This window comes from Culex pipiens, chromosome 3, assembly GCF_016801865.2.
Source record: "Culex pipiens pallens isolate TS chromosome 3, TS_CPP_V2, whole genome shotgun sequence".
Lineage (NCBI taxonomy): Eukaryota > Metazoa > Arthropoda > Insecta > Diptera > Culicidae > Culex > Culex pipiens.
Window position 1 is genome coordinate 176,812,325 of NC_068939.1, and position 26,823 is coordinate 176,839,147.

The 26,823-nt window shown below is 34.7% G+C and overlaps 2 protein-coding genes across 3 annotated transcripts in view; one reads left to right on the plus strand and one right to left on the minus strand.

The window, feature by feature from the left end:
• Positions 1 to 26,823, minus strand: part of LOC120419721 (uncharacterized) — a 398,162-nt gene that overhangs the window by 311,768 nt on the left and 59,571 nt on the right. The window lies entirely within an intron of this gene.
• The window catches only part of LOC120419720 (uncharacterized), a 50,699-nt gene that overhangs the window by 4,552 nt on the left and 19,324 nt on the right, over positions 1 to 26,823 (plus strand). For both annotated transcript variants that reach the window (XM_039582512.2, XM_039582511.2), the window contains exons 2-6: positions 4,350 to 5,521; positions 5,649 to 5,791; positions 11,831 to 12,006; positions 19,572 to 19,737; positions 20,174 to 20,273. In XM_039582512.2, coding sequence (XP_039438446.1) covers positions 4,862 to 5,521; positions 5,649 to 5,791; positions 11,831 to 12,006; positions 19,572 to 19,737; positions 20,174 to 20,273 — 1,245 coding nt within the window. In that variant the 5' untranslated portion in view covers positions 4,350 to 4,861. The remainder of the gene's footprint in view (positions 1 to 4,349; positions 5,522 to 5,648; positions 5,792 to 11,830; positions 12,007 to 19,571; positions 19,738 to 20,173; positions 20,274 to 26,823) is intronic.

The window sequence follows — 26,823 nt, forward strand, 5'->3', positions numbered from 1 at the left end:
GGCTGGCATCTTAATCCCGCACTTGGGTAGCAGTTTTTCCCATTACGGTGCTGCCGGATGCCTAAACAGATTTTCCTCAAAATCTTGCCGCCGTGGCGCGTTTCAGGAGGGGGTGAGATTCATTTTCACTCTTGTTCCACGCCATCGCCACCCGTTGCGAGCTTTGTTTGTTTTTGCTGTCTTCGTGCTGGCCTGAAAGGAAAATCCTTTGGAGAGCTCCCGCCAGTCACTGGAAGAAGAAGTACACACTCCATCGTCGACGTTCGTCAGTATAAACAAACGCTCGACGGCTTGTGCTGGTGGGGCGAAAATTTTATATTTAGTTAAAAGATTAAAAAAGTAACTCATCACTGTGTTTGTGTGTGTTTTAGTCACAGATCAGCGAACTCAAAACATTTTATTTATTAAAAAAAATTCTTCAACAAAACTTAAAAAAATGAAAAGTTAAAATAGAAAATGTAAATTTACACAATTTTCACGTCCAATTGTCTGTGCCACTTCATTGTGTTAGAGACAAGAAAAATACGAGGAAGAAGATTTTATGCACACATACAAGCTCGCAGCTTCCAGAAAGCTTTTCGTGTGTTTAGATACAATCAAAAATCGAGACAAGGTCGGTCGGACGAAGGGAAGCATAATGCAATCTTTGTTTAAATATTTACAGGACCATAATCATTCCGCGTGTGTGAGTGTGTGCAAAAAAACCGGAAAAGCGAGGAAAATGAAGAAAAGCTTTCAACCTGCTTTGGTAGGAAGTTGCGCCGTAACTGAATTTAATTTTCAAGTTTGTTGTTGTTTTTTTTCTTGCGAGAAATTGTTTTTGATGGTTTTTGTTGGGCAATAAGTTTCGCCGCTTCAGCGCAGCTCCTAGCAAAAAAATGCGAGTAACTACTGCCAGCTTAACTAGGTTGCTGGGAATTTTTTTTTTTTTTTTTTTACAGCTACAAAATACCAACTAAAACATGCGTCACATTTTCCGATCTTTTCGAAAACAATATTTTTAAATTTTTTAAATCAAAACTAACAATCCAAAACGGCCAAAGATTCAATATTACGACCTTTTGAAATGTTAGTCATGATTAAAAAAAAATATTGTTTTCGAAAAGGTCGGAAGATTTCGCGACTGTTTTTAAAATTGAAAATCGGACCATTAGTTGCTGAGATATCGACATTGCAAAAAGGTGGGCTGTTTGGGTGAGACTTAGAAAACATCAATTTTCCTGTTTTTAAACCTTTGCATTGAAATATCTCAGCAACTATAGGTCGTATCAACAAAGTCCGAAGAAGCAAAATATAGAGAATTTTCTCAGCTTTACAAAATTTTTTTTTTTCAAAAGTGGGCAAACATGTGCACTAATTTAAAAAAATGAAAAACTGCGACTATTTTCAAAAAAGTCACCTAAAAATGTATTTAACTTGATAACGGTGCACTTTATCAAAATTTCACTAAAGTACTTTTTGATTGTAAATTTGATTTTACATCGAAAAATGAAGTTGAAAAATTTTTGCGACCAATATTTCGATTTTTTTAAAATCAATATCGATTAAAAAAATCATAAATCACTCAATGATTTTTTGCACAACCTGGAAATTTCTGAAAAGTTGGCATTTTATGTTCTCAAAAACATATCAAAAATAAAAAAAAAATAAAAATAGTGTTTTTTTGCAAATCAAGTTTTAGTGATAAAAAGTTAAATAAAAAAATCACCAAATTTTTTTAACCGTGTATTATTTTTTTCCATACCTACAACTTTGCCGAAGACACCAAATCGATCAAAAAATTCCTTCAAAAGATAGAGATTTTTGAATTTTCATACATCATTTTTGTATGGACAGCTGCCAAATTTGTATGGAAAATTATATGGACAAACTAATGATGCAAAATGGCTTCTTTGGGCATACCGAAGGCACCAAAAAAGTTTCAGACGGATTAAAAAATTCAAAAAAAAAATCGAATGATCGAAATCCCAGAGAACTGCTCTAAGCTGCTGTATCTCAGCAACAAAAGGTTCAATCTTCAATGTCTCTTAGACAATTACATAGCAAATTTTAAGAACTTTAAAAAAAATGTTTTTAGAAATGGTCACTCATGGTTTATTTTTAAAAATAATATTTTTTAAAATTGAAAAACTGCAAATATTTCGCTGAAATCAAACTTTCGGTAAATTAAGTACTTTTCGAATGCGAATTCAATTTTACATAACAAAAAAGGTCAACAAAATATTAAATATGAAATTTCGATTTTTTTTTTCCTAAAATAATATGTTTTATTGGGAAATTGAGTTTTTGTGAGAAAAGGTGACTAAAAATCTTCTAAATTTATTCCGTGTTCCTTTTTTTCTAAAAAGTCCTTATCAATACCTACAACTTTGCTGAAGACTTGGTGTCTCAAAAAATTCCTTGAAAAGTTACATATTTCCGACTATTTACAATCCATTTTTGAATGAACAGCTGCCAAAATTGTACGAAAATTTATATGGGTAAACCAATGACACAAAACGGCTTCTTTGGTAAGAGAGACGGCCCCCACAAAGTTTGAGCCAACTCGAAAAATACAAAAAAATGGTCGAAATCAGCCGATTACTAAGTTAAAAAAAATGCATTTTTTTTCGTGTGCTTATTTTGTCCGAACAATTTTGCCAAAGACACGAAATTGATAACAAATTCTCTTCTCAAAATATTTTCAACACTTACATACCACGGGCAGACAGATTCGCGACAAAAGGTCGAATGGACGAAATTTTTAATGTCAAAATGCCGAAAGACATAAGTTCGAATCGACAAAAGGTCGAAAATGGACAAAACGGCGAAAGGACATTAATTCGAATGTTATTTATTTTCCATTCTTTAAAAACCACTTATTTTTAATCGTCTTAAAAATATTGTTTAAAAAGATACTAAAATTGATTAGTGTAATATTGCTGGGATTTTTTTTTATTTTTTCAGAAAGTTCTTTAAATAAAATGTCTGACTTCTAAAATATTTCAAACAATTGACGTTTTGCCACTCGATCTTTAATCAATTCGACCTTATGTTTTTCGACCTTTTGTCATACATTCCTCTTTTTCGTTGGTATGCAATCCCTCATATAATCGGAGGTCGGTTTTTCAACAATCGTGATATGAAAGATATAGTAGATACAGCGAAAAAAAAGTAAATGAAAATTTATCGATTTTAGGTATTGGACTATTATTTCTTCTGTTCGCTGTACTGCATGTCTGTCGGGAGGGCATCGATATTGACAACAAACAAACCATCCACATTAATGACCCCCGGGTCTTTTGTGGTCTCTATTGCAAGTTTCTGCTCGAACCTAGGAGTCCAAAGGCTTGAATGGGGAGAGCACCCCAACCTTTTTCTACTCCAAGGAACCTTCCACCCCAGTGTTTGAACTGACGACCTTTGGATTGCGAGTCCAAGTGCCGCCAGCGATTCCTCCGGAGTAGGCTTGGTTTGGTGTGTTGTTTGCACTTATGGCATGGAGACGACGACTCCTACACTTGAAATGACCTTACGGCCTAACAACCAAGGCCGGGACCGACAGCGTCGATATTGACTAATGATTATTATTACTAAAACAGTTTTTTAAGTGACAACCTTTTGGAAAATCGAACGAGCTTTTCGGTACAAATTTTTACGTGACTGAAAAATCAAGTCTGTCATGTAGAAATCGCCACAAAATTGCCCCTTCACGAGGATTAGAGTTCGGACAATGGTCACTTTGAAGACTTTTATGTAAAACTGTCTGGAGTATCGATTCGCAGTATCAGATTTTGAAAATTTTGACGTTGAGACCCCTTAAAAAACAGTTTTAGTAATTGATTTTACTAAAGGGACATACCATCCTACATTTTTCGTAAGTCTTTTTGTAACATCTTGTCACATCTTGTGATGATGTCACGAGACATCATCCTAAAATTTACCTTTAAAACTTAAAAAAAACATCATCCTAAAATTTACCTTTAAAACTTAAAAATTAAAAAAAATCTTGTAGAAGTGGCGTGTATTTTTCTTTCAGTGTATTTTTCTCATAAAGCCCTCCAATTTCCTACAGGTTTGTCTTTGATCACTTTTTGATACGATACAACGGCTTCCAGGCAAAAATATTTAAATAACTTACATCCTTCTGAAATGTCATTGTTGAGCTGGATTCGGCTGCAATCACTCTATTGTAGATATTGTAAAAAGACGATAAAATATTTACACTACTTTCTGTTTATTATTGACAGAAATATACAAACTTGTATTAAATTTGTACATTAAATTTAAGTGCACAAAAAAAAGTTGAGGAAATCACCCAAGTGAATCCAAACCCTACTAAAACCATCCATCTTTTCCTCCATCCACAGACTCAACCATCAGCATTGACATTGGCTCGGCCGTACGAAAGCTCGTGTGTAATCGCTTGACTCGACACGTGACAACGACCCCGTTAAATGGTGAGCCGGCTTAGTTTTAAGACGAAGCTTAGCGTTTCGTTTTCGGGCCCAGTACTGAACGATGAGCCACGTGGGGCCACCACATATGGACGCCAGGAAACTAGTGCTAGCGAGGACGAAAGGGGGCGTCTGAGTGAACTGTGAGAGAAGTGGTTGGAAGAGAGATACAGAAGTGCTTCTTAAACTCAGTGTGGTGCTAAGATATGAACGATTTCGGGAGAAGGGACTAGTGGAAGTGATCTTTTGTGGGTAAAGGAATAGAGAAGGTTCAAAGAAGAAGGATTTCGCGTGGGGAAAGGATCTTCGTTATTGAGAGTGAAAGGAGTTGGGAATTATCGCGAAGCATAAAGTAATTATAATTTTAATCACCCCTTTTCGAAAGAATATTATGCCAAAGTGTTGGAAAAGAAAACCGACGGGCTATGTTTGTGATGCTGTCAGTTCGCACAACAGCCACCGTTCGTGAACGGCCAGCCGAGACGGTCAAGAAGGCAATCAACATAAACCAGCTCTTCAAGAACATCAACAGCCGAAAGACGCCCAAGTGTCTGCGGCGGAAGCAACCGAAGAAAGCCTCCGGTTCCGACGCGACCTTGAACAACGCGAAATCGCTTGACCGCCGTAACAGCAACGGCAAGGGCGCCAGCGAAAGTGACAGCAGCAGTAGCAGTAGCAGCAGCAGCAGTAGCAGTAGTAACAGCAGCGACCAGAAGAACCAACAGCGAGACAAGAACAGCTATCAAAGGCACCGTCAACCGAAGCCAACCGATAAACCGTTGATCCAGATCGTCACACCGACGGCCACGACTACGATTGCGGGCCCAACCAGCACACAGCATCCGTTGGGCCGGCTTGTGAAAATTCCGGAAGAAGATCCGCGAAAGCTCAGCACTACCGAGTCGGTGTCTTCGACGGAGAAGCAGGACAACCAGAGCGGTACGAACCAACCGAACCAACGGCCAGAACAGTGGCAACAGCAGCAACAAAACCAAACACAGCTAGAATCACAAGAGGAGCAACAACCAAAGACCAAGTTTCTTCTGCCAGAGTTGAACAACTTCCGGAAACCACCGACTGTGCAGGTAAGATGGACAAAACTACATACCTGATATCCAAATTTGATTTAATTTATCGAAGATGACATACCTGAAACAAAAAAGAAAGATGAATAAGAAAAATCATAACCTCAAATCTCAATCTCGCTCACAGGTACCAGTGGCAACCATTCTGAACGACCTTAGCCCCGTGCCTGCGCCAGCAAAAGTCACGAATAAAATCTCCAACTCGAACCCTATGAGTCCTATGAACCCCGCCGGGCTACAAAGTAACTCGCCGGACGTTAAGGCCATGCGGTAAGTGCCATTCCGGGGGGTGTTTGGGAATCTCCCGAGCAAAAAAAAAAAATCATTCATCAAAACATTCCCCGCCACAAACCAACATCGCACCAACTGGCCTGGTTTTTCATTAAGCAAATACGTACAAGCAAAAAATGGGCAGACAAACAAATACACACAAACACACGCGGGTCCTCCCACGCCCGTGATAAACCTTTTTTGGTGCGCCACGTGGCGAAAGCAAAAAGCTCCAATAAATATGCACGGTCGGGTTCGTGGCCAATCCCGCAACCACGTTGGAAAAATCCACAAAAACTCATAAAGCTGCCGAAAAGTTGACGTGGACGTGGTCACACACACACAAACATCCAAAAAAGCCGCCACGGTTCTCACGATTCCCTGCTGGGTCACTAATGAACCGAAAACAAAACGATACCACGTGGAGAGGAACGCGTCGAAATAATAATAAACATTGGCAACGGAACCTGTCCATCAACGAGAAAAAACAGTGGCTAACTGCTCAAAAAGGGCTGAGATTTTCGGGTATAAATGTACACTGTGTAGTAAAAAAAACGGTACAACCCTCACCAAAATTTGAATTTAATGTTCAATCACTTTAAGAGCATTTTTGGAGCCATATTTGAGCTGAACGACCCAATACAAGACAGCGAAAAGAAAATGAAATTTTAAGCCATTTTTGAAAGGTAGAAACTTAATTATTCATTAAGAACAAACATTTTTTAAACTATTAGTCTTTTTGGGAATATTTTCTACATAGGAATCACAAAGAGCGGGTTTTCCGTTTAATATTGTAATAATCAAGATGAAGAGCACAAAAGAAATATTTTAAACCTATGAGAGTTCAATGGAACAACTCTAACTTTTTGAACCGAAAATGTTCATACATTTCTAGACCAGGTAACTTCAAAACGTGTTTTTATTCGGCCGAAGAATCAGCAGGTTTTTAGATAAAAATCTCGTCCAATTTTAGAGCCAATATCCGCATTCCACTAAAGTATTTACAGTTTGATTAATTAAATCCATAATTATTAGAATGTTTCATATTTTGTTGCATAAAAAACTATATGACACTCTTTCGAAACGTTAATATTGATTTTAAATTTCATTGAGATCACAAAATGTTATACATCATTATTTTTTAGCCATTAAAACTCGGACCAACTCTGAACTCTAGTATTTGAGACGAACACAAACATTGAAATAAAATTGTAACAATATTTAATAAGAACCTAACCTAATAAAACCTAATTGAAGTGAAAAAAAAAACATTTTTTTCATTTTTTGAATCCCCAAATGAAAATAATGTAAGGTATAATTTTGGAAGGTTGAATATTACCTCTTTTATTATATAATTTTATATCAATTTATACTGAAAAAGTGACATTACAGCAGAAAAGCGAAAAAATTACACATTATCATAGGTAAAATTATACATTTTTTGAGACATACAAGATGTACCCATTCCCAGATGTTATATTATCATGTTTTTTACTGTGCATTAAACCGTTAAAATAAATAAAACTTTAATGGGTATTTTTTACTTCAAATAAAAAAAAATGCCTTTATTTTGATTTATGGCTGTTTATTTATTTTCAGAGACAAAACAAATATATATTTAAAATGTGAAAAAAGATGGGTAATGACCTGAAAACAAATGCATATTTTTTTCAAAAGTGGGCAAACGTGCACTAATTTTAAAAAATGAAAAAGTGCGACTATTTTCCAAAAAGTTACCAAAAACTGGCCTTAACTTGAAAACGGTGCACTTTATCAAAATTTCACTAAAGTACTTTTAGATTGCAAATTTTATTTTACATCGAAAAATGAAGTTGAAAAATTTGTGCGACCAATATTTCGATTTTTTTAAACAATCAGTATTGATTGAAACATTTATAACTCGGTCAAAGATTTTTTGCACAACCTGGAAATTTATGAAAAGTTGGAATTTAATGTCCTCTAAAACATATCGAAAAATGCAAAAAAAAAATAAATATAGTGTTTTTTTGTAAATCAAGTTTTAGTGACAACAAATAAAAATAAAAATCAGCAAATTTATTTTTACCGTGTATCATGTTTTCCAGTGTAGTCCTTATCCATACTTACAACTTTGCCGACGACACCAAATCGATCAAAATAATCCTTCAAAAGATACAGATTTTTGAATTTTCTTACAAAATTTTTGTATGGACAGCTGCCAAATTTGTATGTAAAATTATATGGACAAACTAATGATGCACAACGGCTTCTTTGGGCATACCGAAGGCACTAAAAAAGTTTAAGTCGGATTTAAAAATACAAAAATTAAAATTCTAAAAAAAGACCGACTTCGTAGAGAACTGCTCTCGTTTAACATAATTTTGAATTTTAGTGAAATTTCCATAAACAGCTCAGCAAAGAGTTTTTTCTCTCGCCATAATTTTAGTTTTATTCGAAAACTAATAAAAATGTTTAATGTACTTAATAAATTCTTTGTAATAACAATTTTAATACCATTAAATTTGAAAGGAAGAACTACAAACAAAAATTGTGAATTCATAATAACTTGAGCTTTGAAAAAAACTTAATTCTTAAAAATCAGCCCATTTCTTAACTATTTAAGGTTTTTCTTTGGTCCGGGAAATTCTCAAAAATTATGTTGATATAATTTAATGGACCACGTGGAAACTGAAAATTTATAGCTTGAACATTATTTACCTTGGATGCATTATATATTAGTAGTTTATGCAACAAATTGCAAAAAGAAGATTTTTTCAGCACGTGTCGTACATTTATCCAACGAGGTTCACCGAGTTGGATAAATACGACAAGTGCTGCAAAAATCAAGGTTTGCAACGAGTTCCATACATCATTTTTTGCATTTCTGAAAAACACCCATTGAGTGAAATTAGAAGTCGAATGTTCATGTATTTTGTCAATAAATCGTTTAAATAAAAAAAAATGTTGAAAAGTATTACTTTTCAAAACTAGTGCTGAAAAGTTCAACTTTTCTGCATCCATTTCAGTGCTGAAAAGTAGAACTTTTCAGCATTTGTTTTGAAATGTGATTCTATTCGATTCTGTTATTTTTAGTAGATAAAAGTAGGCTGTTTCGTCACGCGAGAATGACAGGAAAAGTAGGAAGTTTCAAGACGGAATTGCAAAAAATAAATTGTACAATTTTTTTCCTGTTGTAGAACGTAACATTTCATAGCTTACTTTAGCATTTTTTACCTTTCCGTGGAATTTCCGTTGAATTTTATGATTTTTTAATTTTGTGATTTTGTGACGAGGTTCACCGAGTTGCATAAATACGACAAGTGCAGAAAAAATCAAGTTTTGCAACGAGTTCGATACAACATTTTTTGCATTTCTGAAAAATACCCATTGAGTGAAATTATAAGTCAAATGTTCATGTATTTTGTCAACAAATCGTTTAAATCAAAAAAATGTTGAAAAGTATTACTTTTAAAAAAAAAGTGCTAAAAAGTCCAAATTTTCAGCATCTATTTCAATGCTGGAAAGTAGATCTAATCAACATTTGTTTTGAAATGTGTTTCTATTCGATTCTGTTATTTTTGTAGATAAAAGTAGGCTGCTTCGTCATGCGAAAATGACAGTAAAAGTAGGAAGTTTCACGACGGAATTGCAAAAAAAATATTTTTTTGCATTCTGGCGTCCATGGGTACTAGGGGAAATATACCCATTTTAATCACTCTAAGCCGTTCGACCAATTCTCATCACTTTTGCCGTTTTCCGCTATCAAATCAACATTTTCAGATGTATCAACAATGTAGAGTTGCTTGCTCACTTTTATTTGAGCTATTTATTACTTTGGAACAGTCAAAAACACTTTATAAAAGCTGTACTTCACTTTCAAAGTGCTGATAGGCCGATAATAGAAATAGGCTGAAAAAGGGTATAGTTCCCCTATTCAAAGTTGATGATTTTTATCCTTCAAAATCGAACTTTATGTTGCTAAACTCATAACTCATATTTGAATTACTATTTCTTCGAAAATGAATGCCAAAGCTCTTTTTTTGCTGTATCTCAATGGCTTAAGATGAATTTTTGGTGAAGTAAAAATTTTAAATTTTAAAAATTGCGAATATCAAAAGAGATGAGAATTGGTCGGAAGGCCTACACGGAAAAAAATCAATTCTCAAAATCGTGAATAAAATTCACGAATGCGAGAACCACTAAGGAATATATTCAAATTTATAGTGCAAATGGACCATACTCATGAATAAATTCTTTCGTGGTTCTCACATTCGTGAACTTAATTCACAATGACGAGAGTTGATTTTTATTTGTGTAATGTGCTGAAAATGGGCGTATTTATCTTCTAACTAAGGTCATTTTCAACGAGTAATTTGTTTTAATAGTGAGAAACTGCACAGTAATTTGGATGGAATCAGGATCGTTGGACTGCTAAACATTTCAGAATCTCCCCGATTTATCATTGAATAGGTAATAAAATGCCATCAAATATGTCACAATTGGAATTTAAAAAAATATTTTAAATCAGGATCACTTGAGTTTTTAAAACCAAATCTAACGTTAGGTTCCAAAAGTAAGATGCAAGATGTAAGATGAGTAAGATGTCTTCATTTCGTCTTAAGGATACCGAGCTCAAATTTGCCACCTAAAAAAACGGGTGGCAGAATAGCCAATTTTTTTATTTTTATTTTTTGTTCAAAGACATCAACAATTCAAGAAAAGATTTTTTGAAACTAAAAAAATACTTTTTTTTTAAGTATGAAATTTGCTAATTTTTTTTTGATTGATTTTGTAATGTTTTAGATTTTTATAATACTTGTTTTTTACGTTTTTTATGCATGCTATGATATTTCCGCGCCACAGAAGAAGTAAATTTTGAATGATGTAAAGAAAATTCATATTATGCACAAAAAAAAACCGGAGAAATCAAAAAAATTAAAGACAAAAAAATACTATGCAGGAAAATATAAATTAAAAAATAAAATAATACAAAATTAAAAAAATCCTTAAAAAACGAAAATATGGAAAATTGTCATAAAATAGTAAATTTGTTCAAAATGAAAACAAAAAATAATGAACAAGAGAATTTTTTTTCCTTTGCAAAAAAGTTACTTAAAATGGCCTTCTGAACTCGAAAAAAATCGAGCAAATTGTCTCCGTACCATCAATTGCAGTGAAAATTGAATCCTTCGCAGAACACACAAAATAAAGCCACATTAATTACCCGCTCTGCAGACATTCATAAAACTGCGAACCTGATTGCTTAATTTGGCACAAAAGTTTCATTCGAGACATTTCCCTGCCCGGCAGACCAACCGCGCAGCGGCCGGAATGTGGCCTGGAAAAAATATGTGAATACAAATCCAAACACGGATTCAACCCCTCATCTCTCTCTCTCTCTTGGGCTGAAGAAGAAAAGCTCTTATTGCTGGGGCGCGCGATGCTCAACAGCAGCTTCTGGCTGCGGGTCGTAAATATAAAAGTGTTATTTAATTAAATTCTGCCGTGTCATGGGTGGAGGGTTCCATCCCGGTGGGGGTTACGTTGCGTTCGTGATATCGTGGAATTTTTCAACATTAAGCAAGCATGTGGTGATTTTTAAGATAAATGATATCCACATTTGGAATTCTAGTCAGATATTAAAAGTAAACTTTTCAGATACCCAATCACTGGTTCAATATGGCAAATTCAGTCCTTTTTTATCACAAAGGCCAGCCAATTAGTATTCAACTATTCATCCTGATTGCCGATTGTGACAGCACGTTTGCAGTGCTATAAATTTACATTGCAAACATAATTCACGCGTCACGATACACACCAATCCCCTCCAATTAGCATGCATTATGCAATCAAAATTTCATTCACCCACCTGTAATACAATATAATAGAGTTGAGATACTGCCGTTGGCGCCACGACGCTTGGATATCAATTGATCCCAGCCGGAATAAATGGAAAACCAACAGCAGTGTCCCCACCCTGGGCCAATTCCGGCGTCTGATGTTAACACCAATAATAATCATTTGTTTCTTCTCCACCTCCCCCACCGCTCACAAACACAGGTACTACAGATTGTGGATCTACACGTGCAACGCTGTGCTCTTGATGGCGGTAATTGTATTCTGTGGCGTTGCGGGCAAAATTCTACTCTCCGACTACAAGCGACTGCTGGTGAACGGGCTCAGCCTGACGCAACCGAGCTTCATCTACGCGTACCTAGCGCTGCTGGTGCAATCAGGTAAGCCGCTGGCCGAATGCGACACGACGGTGCATCAAGGGCGGCATCAATTACCGGACTGACCGCGAACTACATAATCCTTGGGACAACCATGCGGTTCCATCAATTGGGGGAGGGAATTGGGTTTGAATTGGTTTCATTACAGTCGATTTTTGACGAAGAGCTCATAGGAGATAGAACCGTAAAACTTTGACTTTTAACTTTTAATTAACATAAGAGTTATTCTGTAGAAATTCGTTATTTATTTCTATTTTTTTTAATTTGAGGTTTTTTTTATTTAAATGAAGTTTGCTGTGAAATACGAAATTATGTTCTGTCAAATTGCTCCTTGCTTATTTTTTGACTTTAATTTTTCAATTCAAACTCCCCATGGTATATTTTTTTAAACTAAGATAATTTTATTCGATTTGGTTTAAAATGTAGTAAAAAATGTTGAGCATTTTGCAATGTTTTATATTTAATAACATTTCATTCTCGATTATTAGTAAGCCTCGGAAAAATTTCACTTCCAAACAGGCTGGTACAAATTTAATTTTAAGTTTTTGTCTCCCCCTTCAAAGTTGGCCCGAAAAATCAGGGGGCAAACATATTTTTATCAAGATACTTCAAAATTTCAATGGAAAAATAAGTTTAATCAGCTGAAATCGATTTAAGATGCATTCCCGTGCGTGTAGAATCATTTCTAGCATGATTGGGTTGATTTATAAATCTCTGGATTTTTTGAAAATTGTCGATGTTTATTATCGCAAAAAGTTTTGTTTCGCTCGTCAAATCTTACTTTTTTGAAAACTGATATTTGCAAAACAACTGAACTAGTTTAAAATGCATTTTGAAACACTTTCCATGCAAATGTTCAAACTGTGGCTTATAATTTCAATATTTAACTGTTTTTTTCACTTTTTTACTGATTGTGCTTCGTTTTGGAGATATTTCAGATTTTTTTTTCTAAAATCTCAATAAATAAATCGTAAATTAGGCAAAATTTGCAAAAACACAAAATTAGATTTTTTACAATATTTTTTTTTTGTTTCTCAAATTACCGCGAAATTTCCTTTAATTTTTTTTTAAATATGTTTCAAGAAACTAAACAGACATCTTTAACGCAAGATGTAAAGATGGTGCAAAATCTGGTAGCGAAGATAAGATTATTTTATTGCTATTTTAACCATAATTTAAAAAATCGACATTGAATTAAAAAAAACAATTTGCAATCGTGAATGAATCATCCATTTTTTTTAAAATAAAATTAACAATTTTCAAGTTAAAACCACTATTGCAGGCATTTTTTCGTAAATGGTTCAAGTTTTTGCAATTAAATGCATCTTTTTCAAGAAGGAAAAGCACACCTGCAAAATATGTTTCACATTAGAAAATTACCTCATTTTTGTGTATTGTTGATTCGATTGCTGAATGCTTAGATACAGCCTCTTAAAATTTATGTTATTTTATTATAAGGAAGAGCTTCTAAGTGTCAATTGGTTTTTAATGGAAAAAAATGCAACTTTAACTGTTCTTTTTTCAATAAATATAATTTCAAGAATCATGAGTCAACGTTTGAAAGAGCTGAAAACACAAAAAAAAGTTGGGCTGGATATCTAAAATTTGAAAATAATCATCATTTGAAAAAATATCACAAAATTTTAACTCTAATAGGTTGCATCTATGACCAACAAACTCACATCAGCAAATAGTAGGAAAGTTTTTCAGCAAAATCATTTTTACATTCCTTTATAAAATATTTTTCAATTCAATGCAATTTTGTTTGTAAATTATCTAGGTACAATAAGTTCTTTTGCCGTACTTAACAGAGTTTAAGAGTTCCATTCAACTATGTGAAGCACCAAAATCAATTTAGGAACACTAAGGCACTTCCCAGGGTCTGGGAATGTCTGTTTCCGCTGCCTGATAACTTCAATAAAACATGTCAAAAATTCGAATACTAAACAAAAAGTTTTTTAAAAATTAAATTTTAAGTTATTAAACAGTCAAATAAGAAGTCGGGATAGTTTATTTAATGTACCGTAAACCGGGGTGACTTTTCAGCAAAATGTAGAGTACAAATTAATCTCGTACGGATTTGTAAGCTATTTATTATTTAAAATGTTCAAGAATAGCATTTTTCAATGTTCTCAAAGTGTCATGATTTTCTCAATAGAAATGAGTTCAAATCGAAAAACAGAATGAATTTTAAGATTCGTTTGACTATTTTTCACTAGGAGAGGATAAAATTAGCTTGTAAATAATAAATATTATGTGTTTTTAAAACAAGAATTGAAAAAATACCCAAATTTAAAAGTATTTTCAGTAGAACAAATTTCATCTAAAATGTGAAATCTTTTTATTCGTGCTTCGAATTTGTTTGAAATAAAATTAATACTAGATGTAAAGAATTTTAGGCAAAATTTTGACTTTTCATATACAAACCTGAAATTTATTTGTATTTTGTTAACTAAATAATGATGCGTCCATCCCGGGAATTCCCGGATCCCGGGAATTTTTGAAATTTGTCCCGGGAATTCCCGAATTTGAAAAAAAAAAAAATTTTGGTCTGGAAATTCAGATTTGGTTTAAGGAAGTAGATGACAAGTTGAATGCATAGTAATCGATAAGAATTTTAATGCATTAAACTTTGTTTTATTAGCATATAACAGCATTATTTTGGCTTTTTAGGAAAAATTGTTAAAAATTTTCATTTACAGATCCGCTAAATGCCTAGTGCTATAAATATTTTCAATTTAATTTTATATATATTTACAAGAGTTGGGAATTATATTTACGTATATTTATGATTTTAAATTTGAAAAAATATCTTTTTTAATCATTTAAATCGCCGCCAAATCAGGACACATGTAAACTGAATTTATTACAAAATGTTTCAAATGACGGTTAACACTCAAACGCTCGGGTAGTCATTTGACCCCTATTTTTTTTTTTTTTCTTAAAAATCTCATAACTTTTGGTAGAATTGACCAAATTGGATGCTTCCGGTTGCAAAAGATCCAGATTTGTCTATATTTTGAACTGTCAGATGGGGGACAAATATGGTCCACTTTTACCGGAGATATTCCAGATTCCGTTGGGGTACCTCGACCCTCCTATTTGGAGTTTTGGTCAATAGAACAAAAACCATTGCACAGAAAAATGCCGGAAATGATGCAAAACTTCAAGGCATCATTCTAATACATCATCCTGCATAGACACATGGCATGGCCAAGACCTTCGGGCACCGAAACAGGTTCCAACCGAAAACGGTTCACTGAGCTGATGTCGATTGGTGCCCAGATGGAACCGGTTCCAGTGCCCCGTATGACTTAATCATGTCAATTATTTTTACTGGATGATGTATTAGAAGCAGTCTTCCCGAAACGCGCGCACACCGTACACGCCGTACAAGTTTTCAGTGCAGATGAACCTCAAACACACCAGGCTGCCATGTTCGAGTTCTCCCCGCACGGCGCACTCAAGTTTACACGCGGTGTAAACACGGGGTGCACACCTCGGGTACAACGCCGTGCGAGCGAAGAGCGTGTAAAGAGACGAAAAAATGACTGCTTCTCACTCTCTCTGTGGCAAACACTGTAGTGTGACTGCAGCGGAGAATGAAACACCACTTTACAGCAGAGGGAGCGTGAGGGAACTATTTTTGTCTCTTTTCTGCGTCGTCGGCTTGCACGGGGTTTGTACCCGGGGTGCAAGGTTCGGTTTTAAACTCGAGGTTTGTGTGCGCGTACAGATTGTACACGGTAGAGTTTAGGTTTGCTTGTGCGCGTGCACACGCGGTGCTGGTGTTTGATCGAGTACAGAAAACAGAGAACGCGGTTGAACGCGGTGCACGGGGATCACTGATTAGAAGGATGCAGGGCCGTGTACAAGGGGGGGGTTTTAGGGGTTTAACCCCCCCCCCCCCCCTGGAAAGTTAAGTTAGTTACACCCCATGCGCCCCTCGGCCCGAAGGGCCGATTTTTTTAGCTATGTTGCTAAAATGCCAAAGAGATTTTTTTCTTTTTTCAAATCGATATGAAAAATTTGACTGGAGGCGCCCTAATGACTAAAACATTTTTATGAAAATTATAAAAATTTAACTGGAGGCGCCCCTAAGACTTAATTTTTTTTTCTATACGAATATGCAATATAAAAATTTGACTGGAGGCGCCCCTACGTCTTAAAAAAATCATGCAAATTCTCGATATGAAAAATTTGACTGGAGGCGCCCTGATGACTAAAACATTTTTATGAAAATTATGAAAATTTAACTGGAGGCGCCCCTAAGACTTATTTTTTTTTCAATACGAATATGCAATATAAAAATTTGACTGGAGACGCCCCTACGACTTCAAAATATCATGCAAATTCTCGATATGAAAAATTGAAAGCAGGCACCCTTACGACTTAAAAAAATCATACAAATTTTGTTATGAAAATTTGACTGGAGGCGCCCTTATGACTTAAAAAATCAAGCAAATTCTCGATACGAAAAATTTGACTGGAGCGCCCCTATGATTGAAACATTTTTATGAAAATTATGAAAATTTAACTGGAGGCGCCCCTAAGACTTAATTTTTTTCAATACGAATATGCAATATAAAAATTTGACTGGAGGCGCCTCTACGTCTTAAAAAAATCATGCAAATTCTCGAAATGAAATATTGAATGGAGGCGCCCCTACGACTTAAAAAAAATCATATTAATTTTTTTAATAAAAATTGACTGGAGGCGCCCTTACGACTTGAAAAAACATGAAAATTCTCGATATAAAAAAATTTACTGGAGGTGCCCCTATGACTACCACATTTTTATGAAAATTTAACTGGACGCGTCCCTTAGACTTAATTATTTTCAATACGAATATGCAATATAAAAATTTGACTGGAGGCGCCCCTACGTCTTAAAAAAAATCATGCAAATTCTCGAAATGAAATATTGAATGGAGGCGCCCCTACGACTTAAAAAAAATCATATTAATTTTTTTAATAAAAATTGACTGGAGGCGCCCTTATGACTTGAAAAAACATGAAAATTCTCGATATAAAAAAATTGACTGGGGGCGCCCCTATGACTACCACATTTTTATGAAAATTTAACTGGACGCGTCCCAGAAGTAAAGTTTTTCGTAGAACAAAAGTTGCTCAAAGTGACAAGGGAAAAATTAAAAAAATCGAAATAATTTGGGCAGCAAAGGGTTAACACTTAAAAAAATCAAGTTCATCGATTTGATTTCTTTGAGATTGTATATCTCAGAAACAAATTGCTTGATTTGAAAGTTTCAGAGAGAAAATTGTACAAAATTTTCTTGGCTCTTCAAAAATATTTTTTAGGTGTACTTTAAATTCCAGAAGTATTATTTTAAAATAAAAAGAAACCAAAATAAATTGAAAATGCAGTCCTAAAATTAGCTTAACCCTGAAAAAGGTACATTTTGTTAACAAAATTGCTTCAATCATTTTTGTCCACTTTCGTTTTTTTTCTTCAAAAAAAACATATCTCCTAAGCCAGATTTTGCACCATCACTAAAGCTCCGAAGATGTCTTTTTTAGTCTCCTAAAACATAAAAAATCGGGTTTTTTTTACCCTAGACACCAAATCGATCAGAAAATCCCTTGTCAAGATATAGAAATTCATTCATTTGCATACAAATTTAATATGACCAGCCCCCAGAATTGTATGGACATTTGTATAGAAAAACGAATGATGCAAAATTGCTTCTTTTGACATAGAGAATGCATGGTGAGTGGCAAAGTTTCATCCAAATCAAAAAAATGAAAAGTTAAAAATCGTGAAAAAAAATTGCGAAATCGTAGAGAACTACTCTTAATATTAAAAAAAGAAAACTTATGAAAACTTGTTTTGAGCAATTACTGCTACACTCCTTCACTAAAACCCCGTTTTACGCTCCACAAGTTACTGGTCCATCCCTCTTCCAATTTACGCCAAAACTCTCATTTGCGCAAAAATCTCAAATTCGCTCAAACTTCGTATTAACGCGTGTAAAGATTGACTGTTAGCGCCCTTTCGCAATCTAAACAAGCACCCCATGCGCCCCATTCGAGAAAACCCTCCCCTTTCAAAAATCCTGTGCACGGCCCTGGAAGGATGCCTTGAAGTTTTGCATCATTTCCGGCATTTTTCTGTGAAATGGATTTTGTTCTATTGACCAAAACCCCAAATAGGATGGGCGAGGTACCCCAACGGAATCCGGAATATCTCCGGTAAAAGTGGACCATATTTGTCCCCCATCTGACAGTTCAAAATATAGACAAATCTGGATCTTTTGCAACCGGAAGCATCCAATTTGGTCAATTCTACCAAAAGTTATGAGATTTTTAAGAAAAAAAAATAGGGGTCAAATGACTACCCGAGTGTTTGAGTGTTAAAACAGGAACAGAACAAAACAATTAGTTCACCGATTTCCGACTTTATTGTTTTAAAATCTCCTGTAACTATTTAGACTAGTAACTAATAGATAATTTATAAAATATAAAATATAAAATAACTAATAGATAATTTATAAAATATAAATAATTTAAAAAATATTCATAAAACATGAAATTCAAAAAGTATCCAAAATTTTACATTAACTTGTATAATTTTATTTGTTGTACCTTTTTTTAGACATTTTCAAAGAAATTTTTCAAGTTTTCCCAGTCATGTCATATACAAATATATAAAAGAAATATGTTTATGAAAGATGTCTTTTATTTGAATCACATTGGATAAAACATTGTAGGTAGTTCATTTAAAATCCAAAGCACAACAAGGAGCATCAAAAATCCATTTTTAATTTCTTTTGAGAGTAGATTATCATCAATTAATATTATTGAGCTAATTCTATGATTTAAAGCTTGAAAAACATAACAAATATAGAGAAAACATAGATTTTATGACTGTTTCAAAAATACCCCGGGATCCCGGGAATTCCCGGGATTCAAAAAATATTTTTACCCGTTTCCCGGGAAATTCAAAACCCGGGAAAATTGGACGCCCTACTAAATAAAAACATTAATATTTTTTCTCAAAAACTGTAGAAGCAACCTAAGTATATCAGACGTAGAAATAACATTTGATCACTTCAAACCTGATTTTAACGAGAAAAGTATGACTATCAAAGTCACCCCAGAATTAAGAATAAGAATTTTGAAAGCAACTACAATTCAAAATATTATTGATTTTTTTTTGAACAATAGATCATGGAAAACAGTTGGAAAATATTTCAAAAAAAAAAAATACTGTCAATGTCACCCCGGTTTACGGTTTTGTTTCTTCTGAAAATTCCTTCTACAACTTTGCCGAAGATACCAAATCGATCGGAGAATTCCTTCTCAAGTACAGATTTTCGAAAATTCACATGCTTATTTTTTATAACCATCCATCAAGCCTTGTATGGAAAAACTAAGGATTTAATATGGTTTCGTTTATCATATATGGGTTAAGTTTCATAAAAAAAAACAATATGCATATTAAAAAATAATATTTCTAGAGCATTACTCAAAACCTAAATCTGATGGAGACGCATGGCATTTGGCAGTAATCATAACGCAAACCTTACTTCTTCTCTTTCCCAAAAACAGGTTTCTTACAACTGATAGGGTGTCTTGGTGCCTTACGACTATCGGAGAAATTGTTAAACGCTTACTGGTTGCTTTTACTCGTATTGTTAATAGGGGACGCAATGTTGGGCATTTTTTGGATGTTCAAATTCGACAAGGTGATGCAAGAGCTGCAGCCCATGCTGAGGTAAGTCACCGTTATCTAATCGCTCGGAAACTGTGTGGTACAACTAGTTCACTCTCCGTTTGTTCCTGCTAAGCCGAATCGATAGCCTCCGTTACAGTACTTTGTAGTGCAAACATGATCCCAAAACCCACTTCATTGTTTGCTAATCTCGGTCCGGAATTAGCATGCTTTCGGAGTCATGTGCCCAACAAAGAGAGCACCAGCCCGGAAGGTAAACATCTTCCAACTTCCAGTACCAAATAATCGAATCAGCATCCATTGGCTCTTGCCAAATACGCACTCGAACTGAGAGTCCAGAGCAAACGGTGTGTAAGTGAACTAGCTTACCTAAATGTGCGCCATTATCTATTGAAGGAGTTTTTCTTGCTCCTCTCGTCCCGTCCCTTCCGACAATCTCGTCTAAATGCAAAGTATTAACCCTGCTTGCCTTTTCCAGATCTCGTCTAGTCCATGAATATGGAAATTCAATCGAATTAACAGATCTCTGGGATCGGCTGCAAAACGAGGGACGATGCTGTGGCGTATCTGGACCACAAGTATGTATAAAACGTACCGATACACTGTCAGCTTTTGGATTTATTACGGTCCTAGCCCGAGCTGGCCAACCTCCTGTAGACCCCCGTAATGAACCCAGATTGCTCCCAGCTCAGTTACCGTCGTCGTTATCGTTGTCATCGACTTAACCGAGAGGTCGCAAAAATAAAAGTGCACGGAAAACTCCTGCAACCGGGTCAATTCCGGATTATCCTGGGGGGCACCACCACCACTTCCAATATATCTGTGTAGTAAAACCTCATCCGAACACGTAAATTACATTGATCGTTTATTCAGTGTTCCGTGTTCCGGGTGCGTCGTCGTCATCGTCATCGTCCTAGCTAGATAGAAGTTCGATCGGAAACCAATACCAAACCAGAATGCATTCGACCTCACAACGGTAGTACCGAAAACGGGGGTCTACCAAGTTTCGGAATTCATTAGTGAGCTGTAATTTACATGTACGCTCCGTTGTAGAGAAGCAGAGCAGACCGACCCGGGGCTCTAGCTACATGTGTCGAGCGAAGAGATGTCAGTGCGGTGCAGAAGGCTAAATTTAAAATGAGCGCAAATCTAGCCCGGTAGTGGTAGAGAACATGTCCCGTAGGGAAACACACACTCAGCAGAGATAATAAAGTGATTGCAGTTTCAGTAAACGAGCAGTGAGAAGCGGTTGTTGCTGACTTCTGGAACGTTTTTATTTCCGAACAAATCTATATTTTTTTGTTAGGCCGTTGCAAATCTTTTTCCAAGTTTATGTCAATGCACAGTGGTTCCGATCGCAAAATTAAGTGGAAAATGAATTTTTCGAAAAATGGTGACGTTTTGGAGTTCTGGTGTCTTCAGAAGAGCTGTTAAAAATGGAAAGGGGCAACTTTTGGTTTGGTTCAAAATTAGGGTGTTTCACGATTAGGATTATTTTGAAAATCTAACTTTACAGGAATATTTTTGGGATTTTTTTGTCTTCTTGAAAATTGTTGGGCTTGCCAATCCAAGCAACTTTGTCGAAGACACCAAAATTTTATCTCGTAATCTACGCCTTCTATGACCAAATTTATAAAAAGCAGCTGAGCAAACCTTCAAAAATCAGTTTTTTGAACGTGGCATTTCAGGGTTAAGCTTTACAGAAAAGTGATATTCGGAGCACTTTTAGAGCTTTAAAAACGATTTGTAAAACTTAAATATCTCGAAAAGGCGGAAATCAATTTTAAGACCCAGGTTGCATTTGAAAGAGGAGATCTAGCACTACAAACGCTGAAAAAATCTCAGGGGTGTTTTTCTTTAAACTCGAGATATCTTCATTTGAAAAAGTCTAATTTTCAAGGGAAAACCGTATGGGGCCACCCTAACGAAATTCGAAAATTGTTTAAATATATGTTTTTCCATGTAATTTTGCCCGCTGAATTTGCCCTAAGAGTTGAGCCAAAGTACCGAAAAATCGAATTTTCGGTCATATTTTGGGTTTCCTTTAAAAATTATCATATAAACCCAAATCCACTTAATTTGATCTGGACCTTTGTGCAATGGAATTTTATTGCAATAGGTTCATAAAAAAGTCGTGAGAATGTAATTGGGCGTGAAAATGGATTTGGACCAATTGGTGGCGTCTCACGTGACATTTTAAGTTTTAAGTTTGCCATAAAGCCTGTTAAAATGTATATTTTAATGCCCTGAAAACAGACTTAAAAAAAAAACAATATACAATTCATGTTAATAAAAATTTAAGTCGTGGTCTGTATCTCGGCAACAAAAGAATGGATCAAAAATTTTCCAAAAAATGAAAATAAAAGTGAAATGTTGGACTTTTGATGAATAACAAAAATATTGAGAAAAGTTACAATTTGAAAATAACGCTTATCACAAAAAATTCACGAGTGAGCAATTCTCTGAGATTTCGGTCATAAGATTTTGTTTGTATCTGTCCATATAATTCTCCATACAAATATAACCACTGTCCATACAAAAAAGAAATATGGAAATTCAAAAACCTATATTTTTTGAAAGATTTTGTTAATTAGTTTAGTGCCTTTGGCAAAGATGAAGGTATGGATAAGGACTTAACTGAAAAAAATATACACAAATATACACAGTAAACATTTTTTTTAATTTTGAATTTCACTTTTTAACACTAAAACTTGATTTGCAAAAAAAAAACACACTTTTTTATATTTTTAAGAAGACATCAAATGCCAACTTTTCAGAAATTTCCAGAATGTGCAAAAAATCTTTGACCGAGTTATAATTTAATCAATCAATAATGATTTTTTTCTAAAAATTTAAATATTGGTCGCAAAAAATTTTCATCTTCATTTTTCAACGTAAAATCAAATTTGCAATCTAAAAGTACTTCAGTGAAATTTTGATAAAGTGTGATAAAGTGCACCATTTTCAAGTTAAAGCCATGTTTAGGTAACTTTTTTGAAAATAGTCGCAGTTATTTATTTAAAAAAATTAATGCCCATGTTTCCCCACTTTTGAAAACAAAATTGAAAAGCTGGGAAATTTCTCCATATTTTGCTTTTTTGATTTTTTTTGTTAGTAAAACCCTTAGTTGCTAAGATATTGCAATGCAAAGATTTAAAAACAGGAAAATTGATGTTTTCTATGTCTCACCCAAACAACCCACCATTTTCTAATGTTTTCTAAAATTTTGAAAACTTGGCTATCCAAAACCATGTTCCGATCATTAGAAATAAATATATATTTATATATACAGCAGTTCCATATGAAAGTTAAAGAAAAAAAATAAAAGTTCTCCGATCGGGCTCAAAATTTTTCTGGGGGTTCCTTGGCCAAAATAATTAGACCCGTATTTTTTTGTTTGGCCATTAGGGTGGCCTACGCCGTGTTAGGGTGGTCCGAAAAATGGCCATTTTCGTCGATTTTCACAAAAACCACTTTTTTCAAAAAATCATAACTTCGCTCCATTTCAACCGATTTTAGCTGTCTAGGGCGCAAATGAAAGATGATAAGTTGGACTTTCAAGAAAAAATAATGTGGAGTTTCAAAAATCTAGCCTAACATTTGAAAAAGTCTTATGAAAACATCAAATGCCGTTTTGACGGTGTCTGGACCAAAGAGCCTATATCTGAAAATATTTTTAACGGATTCCTCGAACAATTTTACATAATATATCAAAAATTGGGTGAGGTTCATTAACAGGATTCAGAGATATGATTTTTTGAAAATAAAATCCGGGTTTTTCGACGCGCTGCGCGCGAAAACGAGAAATTGCCGAAATCGGCAAAAAATCCACTTTTTTCACTAAAACTGCGATAACTAGAAAATTTCAGCGATGACCTATAGATGTTAGGGTACCAAAATTTTCGTAATTGAAATACGCAACTTTTGGTACCCTAACATTTATAGGTCATCGCTGAAATTTTCGAGTTATCGCAGTTTTAGTGAAAAAAGTTGATTTTTTGCCGATTTCGTCAATCTCCCGTTTTCGCGCGCGGCGCGTCGAAAAACCCGGATTTTATTTTCAAAAAATCATATCTCTGAATCCTGTTAATGAACCTCGCCCAATTTTTGATATGTTATGTAAAATTGTCCGAGGAATCCGTTAAAAATATTTTCAGATATAGGCTCTTTGGTCCAGACACCGTCAAAACGGCATTTGATGTTTTCATTAGACTTTTTCAAATGTTAGGCTAGATTTTTGAAACTCCACATTATTTTTTCTTGGAAGTCCAACTTATCATCTTTCATTTGCACCCTAGACAGCTAAAATCGGTTGGAATGGAGCGAAAATATGATTTTTTGAAAAAAGTGGTTTTTGTGAAAATCGACGAAAATGGCCATTTTTCGGACCACCCTAACACGACGTAGGCCACCCTAATGGCCAAACAAAAAAATACGGGTCTAATTATTTTGGCCAAGGAACCCCCAGAAAAATTTTGAGCCAAATCGAAGCACTTTTATTTTTTTTCTTTAACTTTCATATGGAACTGCTGTATATACCTATTTTTAATTCATGTCTTAATATTGTATTTGATGGCAGTTAAAGCTGTTGCAATTATTTTTAAATGTTTTTAAATTTCAGTCATAATTATGTTCTACCCCCTGAATTTTTTGAGACAAAAAGGGAACAAATAGAGCTTAAGTATTGAAAATCTCATGATTTTTCTGAAAATGTTCAAGAAGTACTCACGAAAAAAAACTTAAAATCTTACAATAATAAAAAGTACAATAAACTACTTGAATTAAAAGAATATTGTGTTGCACACTTTGCTAAAGATTCTTTCATCAGAATCAGATGATAAGTAGAAAAAGGAAGTCACTCTTGCTGCAGGTCCCTCTTGAATTTATTAAACTTCTGTAGACATTACAAACGTTTGTTCAGAACAAAACTAAAATCTCGAAAAATTATCTTCTTTGAGCGGGAACGGCCAAAAACCATGCACCTCCATTGAAAATCATAACCCTGCTCAAGATTGATGAACATGGTTGCCCTTAGGTTATTCATCACATACCTAATATCAAAGTCATTTTATAAAACACGTTCAATTATGCAAAAACTTCCATCATGTATTTAAACTTACGCAGGTTACCAGCCGTGCAACCCAACCCAGGAAAACTTTGAACTTCGCCTCCTTGCCGATTAACATGAAAAATTTACTCGTTTTCCATACGTAACAGGGTATTAGCTGAATGAAATTTTAATCAGCCCTCCCTCGCACAGTCGCTCCCTCGACGTTGATCTATATCCACTTTCAGTTCTAATAATAGCCCCCGCTTCGCTTCAACCCCCCGGCCCCTCAAAACAACCGTTCCGTATCCTTAAGCCACGTGCTCCGAACGGTACTACACGCTTCTGATGTGAAATTGATTATGGCAATCATAAATCTTAGAACAAGGCTGCCCCCAGCACAAGCAGAATGTGGGGCCAGAAATTGCATTATTTGTCGACGAGTAACATTAAATTACACAATTGCACCCAGCAGCTGACGGATTTCCCACGGCTGTTGTTTTTCTCGATGGAGGAAGGAAACCCCCGAAGGAGAACGGGCCGAGCGAGACATTTTCGACTAATTACTTTTAGATGTTCATCGTTCGTCGATTTTGAGGCAGTCGCGCTTACAAGTTTTTAAGAAGAATTAAGTAAAGCATTTTTTTTAGACAGCCATGATTTAATGTCAGATCCGGTTCAGTGTCATCTCGTTACACCGTAATTAAAGAAATTAATTAACTTTTTATCGCATCACCATCTTAGAAGTATGCGTAGGTCACGACGAGGGCTCAGCTTTCAACCAGAGAATCGCTTACAATGCAGATAATACCCACTCCCCACCTCGACTAGCAAGCTGTTTTTTGTTCTGATACAGGCCGGTGTTTTCGTTTTCTTTCCCCACTGGGATCGGTTTGGTATACAGAAGTACAGATTAATTCCCTTAAGATCAGTTTGGTTGTTCAAGTTTTCGCAAATGTTCTAATCTTTTTGAAAAATATATTTTCAGAATGTTTGAATAATGCCTAAGGCTGATGCAAATATTTTTTCAAAGTTTATGTCTAATTTCTAATGAATTTTGTTTAAACTTGGAACTTGTTTCATTCATTCAAATTTTATTAAAAGTTAAAAAACTTAGTTAAACTTTCTGAAAAAAAAACACTGAAAGAAAAATACACGCCACTTCTATGAGATTTTTTGATTTTTAAGATTAAAAGTTAAATTTTAAGGTTTTGTCACGATTTTTCTTAGTTAAATTTTTGAACTTAAAAATAAAAAAATCTGATAGAAGTGGCGTTTATTTTTTATTTCAGTGTATTTTTTTTTTTTTTTTCAGAAAGCCCGTCCAATTTCCTACAAGTTTGTCTTTGACCACTTTTTGATACGATGCAACGGCTTCGAGATACAGTAATTATTAAATTGCAAAATACAAAAATATTTAAATAACTTACGCCCTTCTCAAAATTTATTTTCGATTACAATTGGCTCCCTATATACACAAATGGCTTATATAGACCTAAGATAACATGTCTAAAAAGGTTTCATTGAAATCGGAGAGGGTCGGGTACAAAAGTACCAGAAAAAATCCTGATTTGAACTGGAATTGCTCTAAAAAAATATATATAATTTTAACAAATTTACTGAAGTTATAAAAAAAATTCCTGTACAAAGTTACAAAAACAAGGCTTTTAAAATCTCCACAATTAAACAACAAAAAAATCAGCTGTTAAACGGAGATTTTCTTCGAAAAGAGCAATTCTTTACCAAAACCTTAAGGTCCATCCATAAACCACGTGGACACTTTAGGGAGGGGGTAGGTGGTATGGCGATTGTCCAAGCTCCATACAAAAGGAGTTTTTTTGCATGAACAACTGGTCACGAAATAGTAATTGGAGTTTTTTGACCAACATAGCAGTTTTTTTTTTTTTGTAAAAGCTTCATACAACTTTGGCAGTTGTCTATACAAAAATATTACGTAAATATTCGAAGTCTGCTTCTTTGAAGGAATTTTCGGATCGATTTGATGTCTTTGGCAAAATTGTGAGTGTTGTTGATGTTTTTTTATTAACTTAATTCACAAAAAATCTATTTCCTAAAATCTT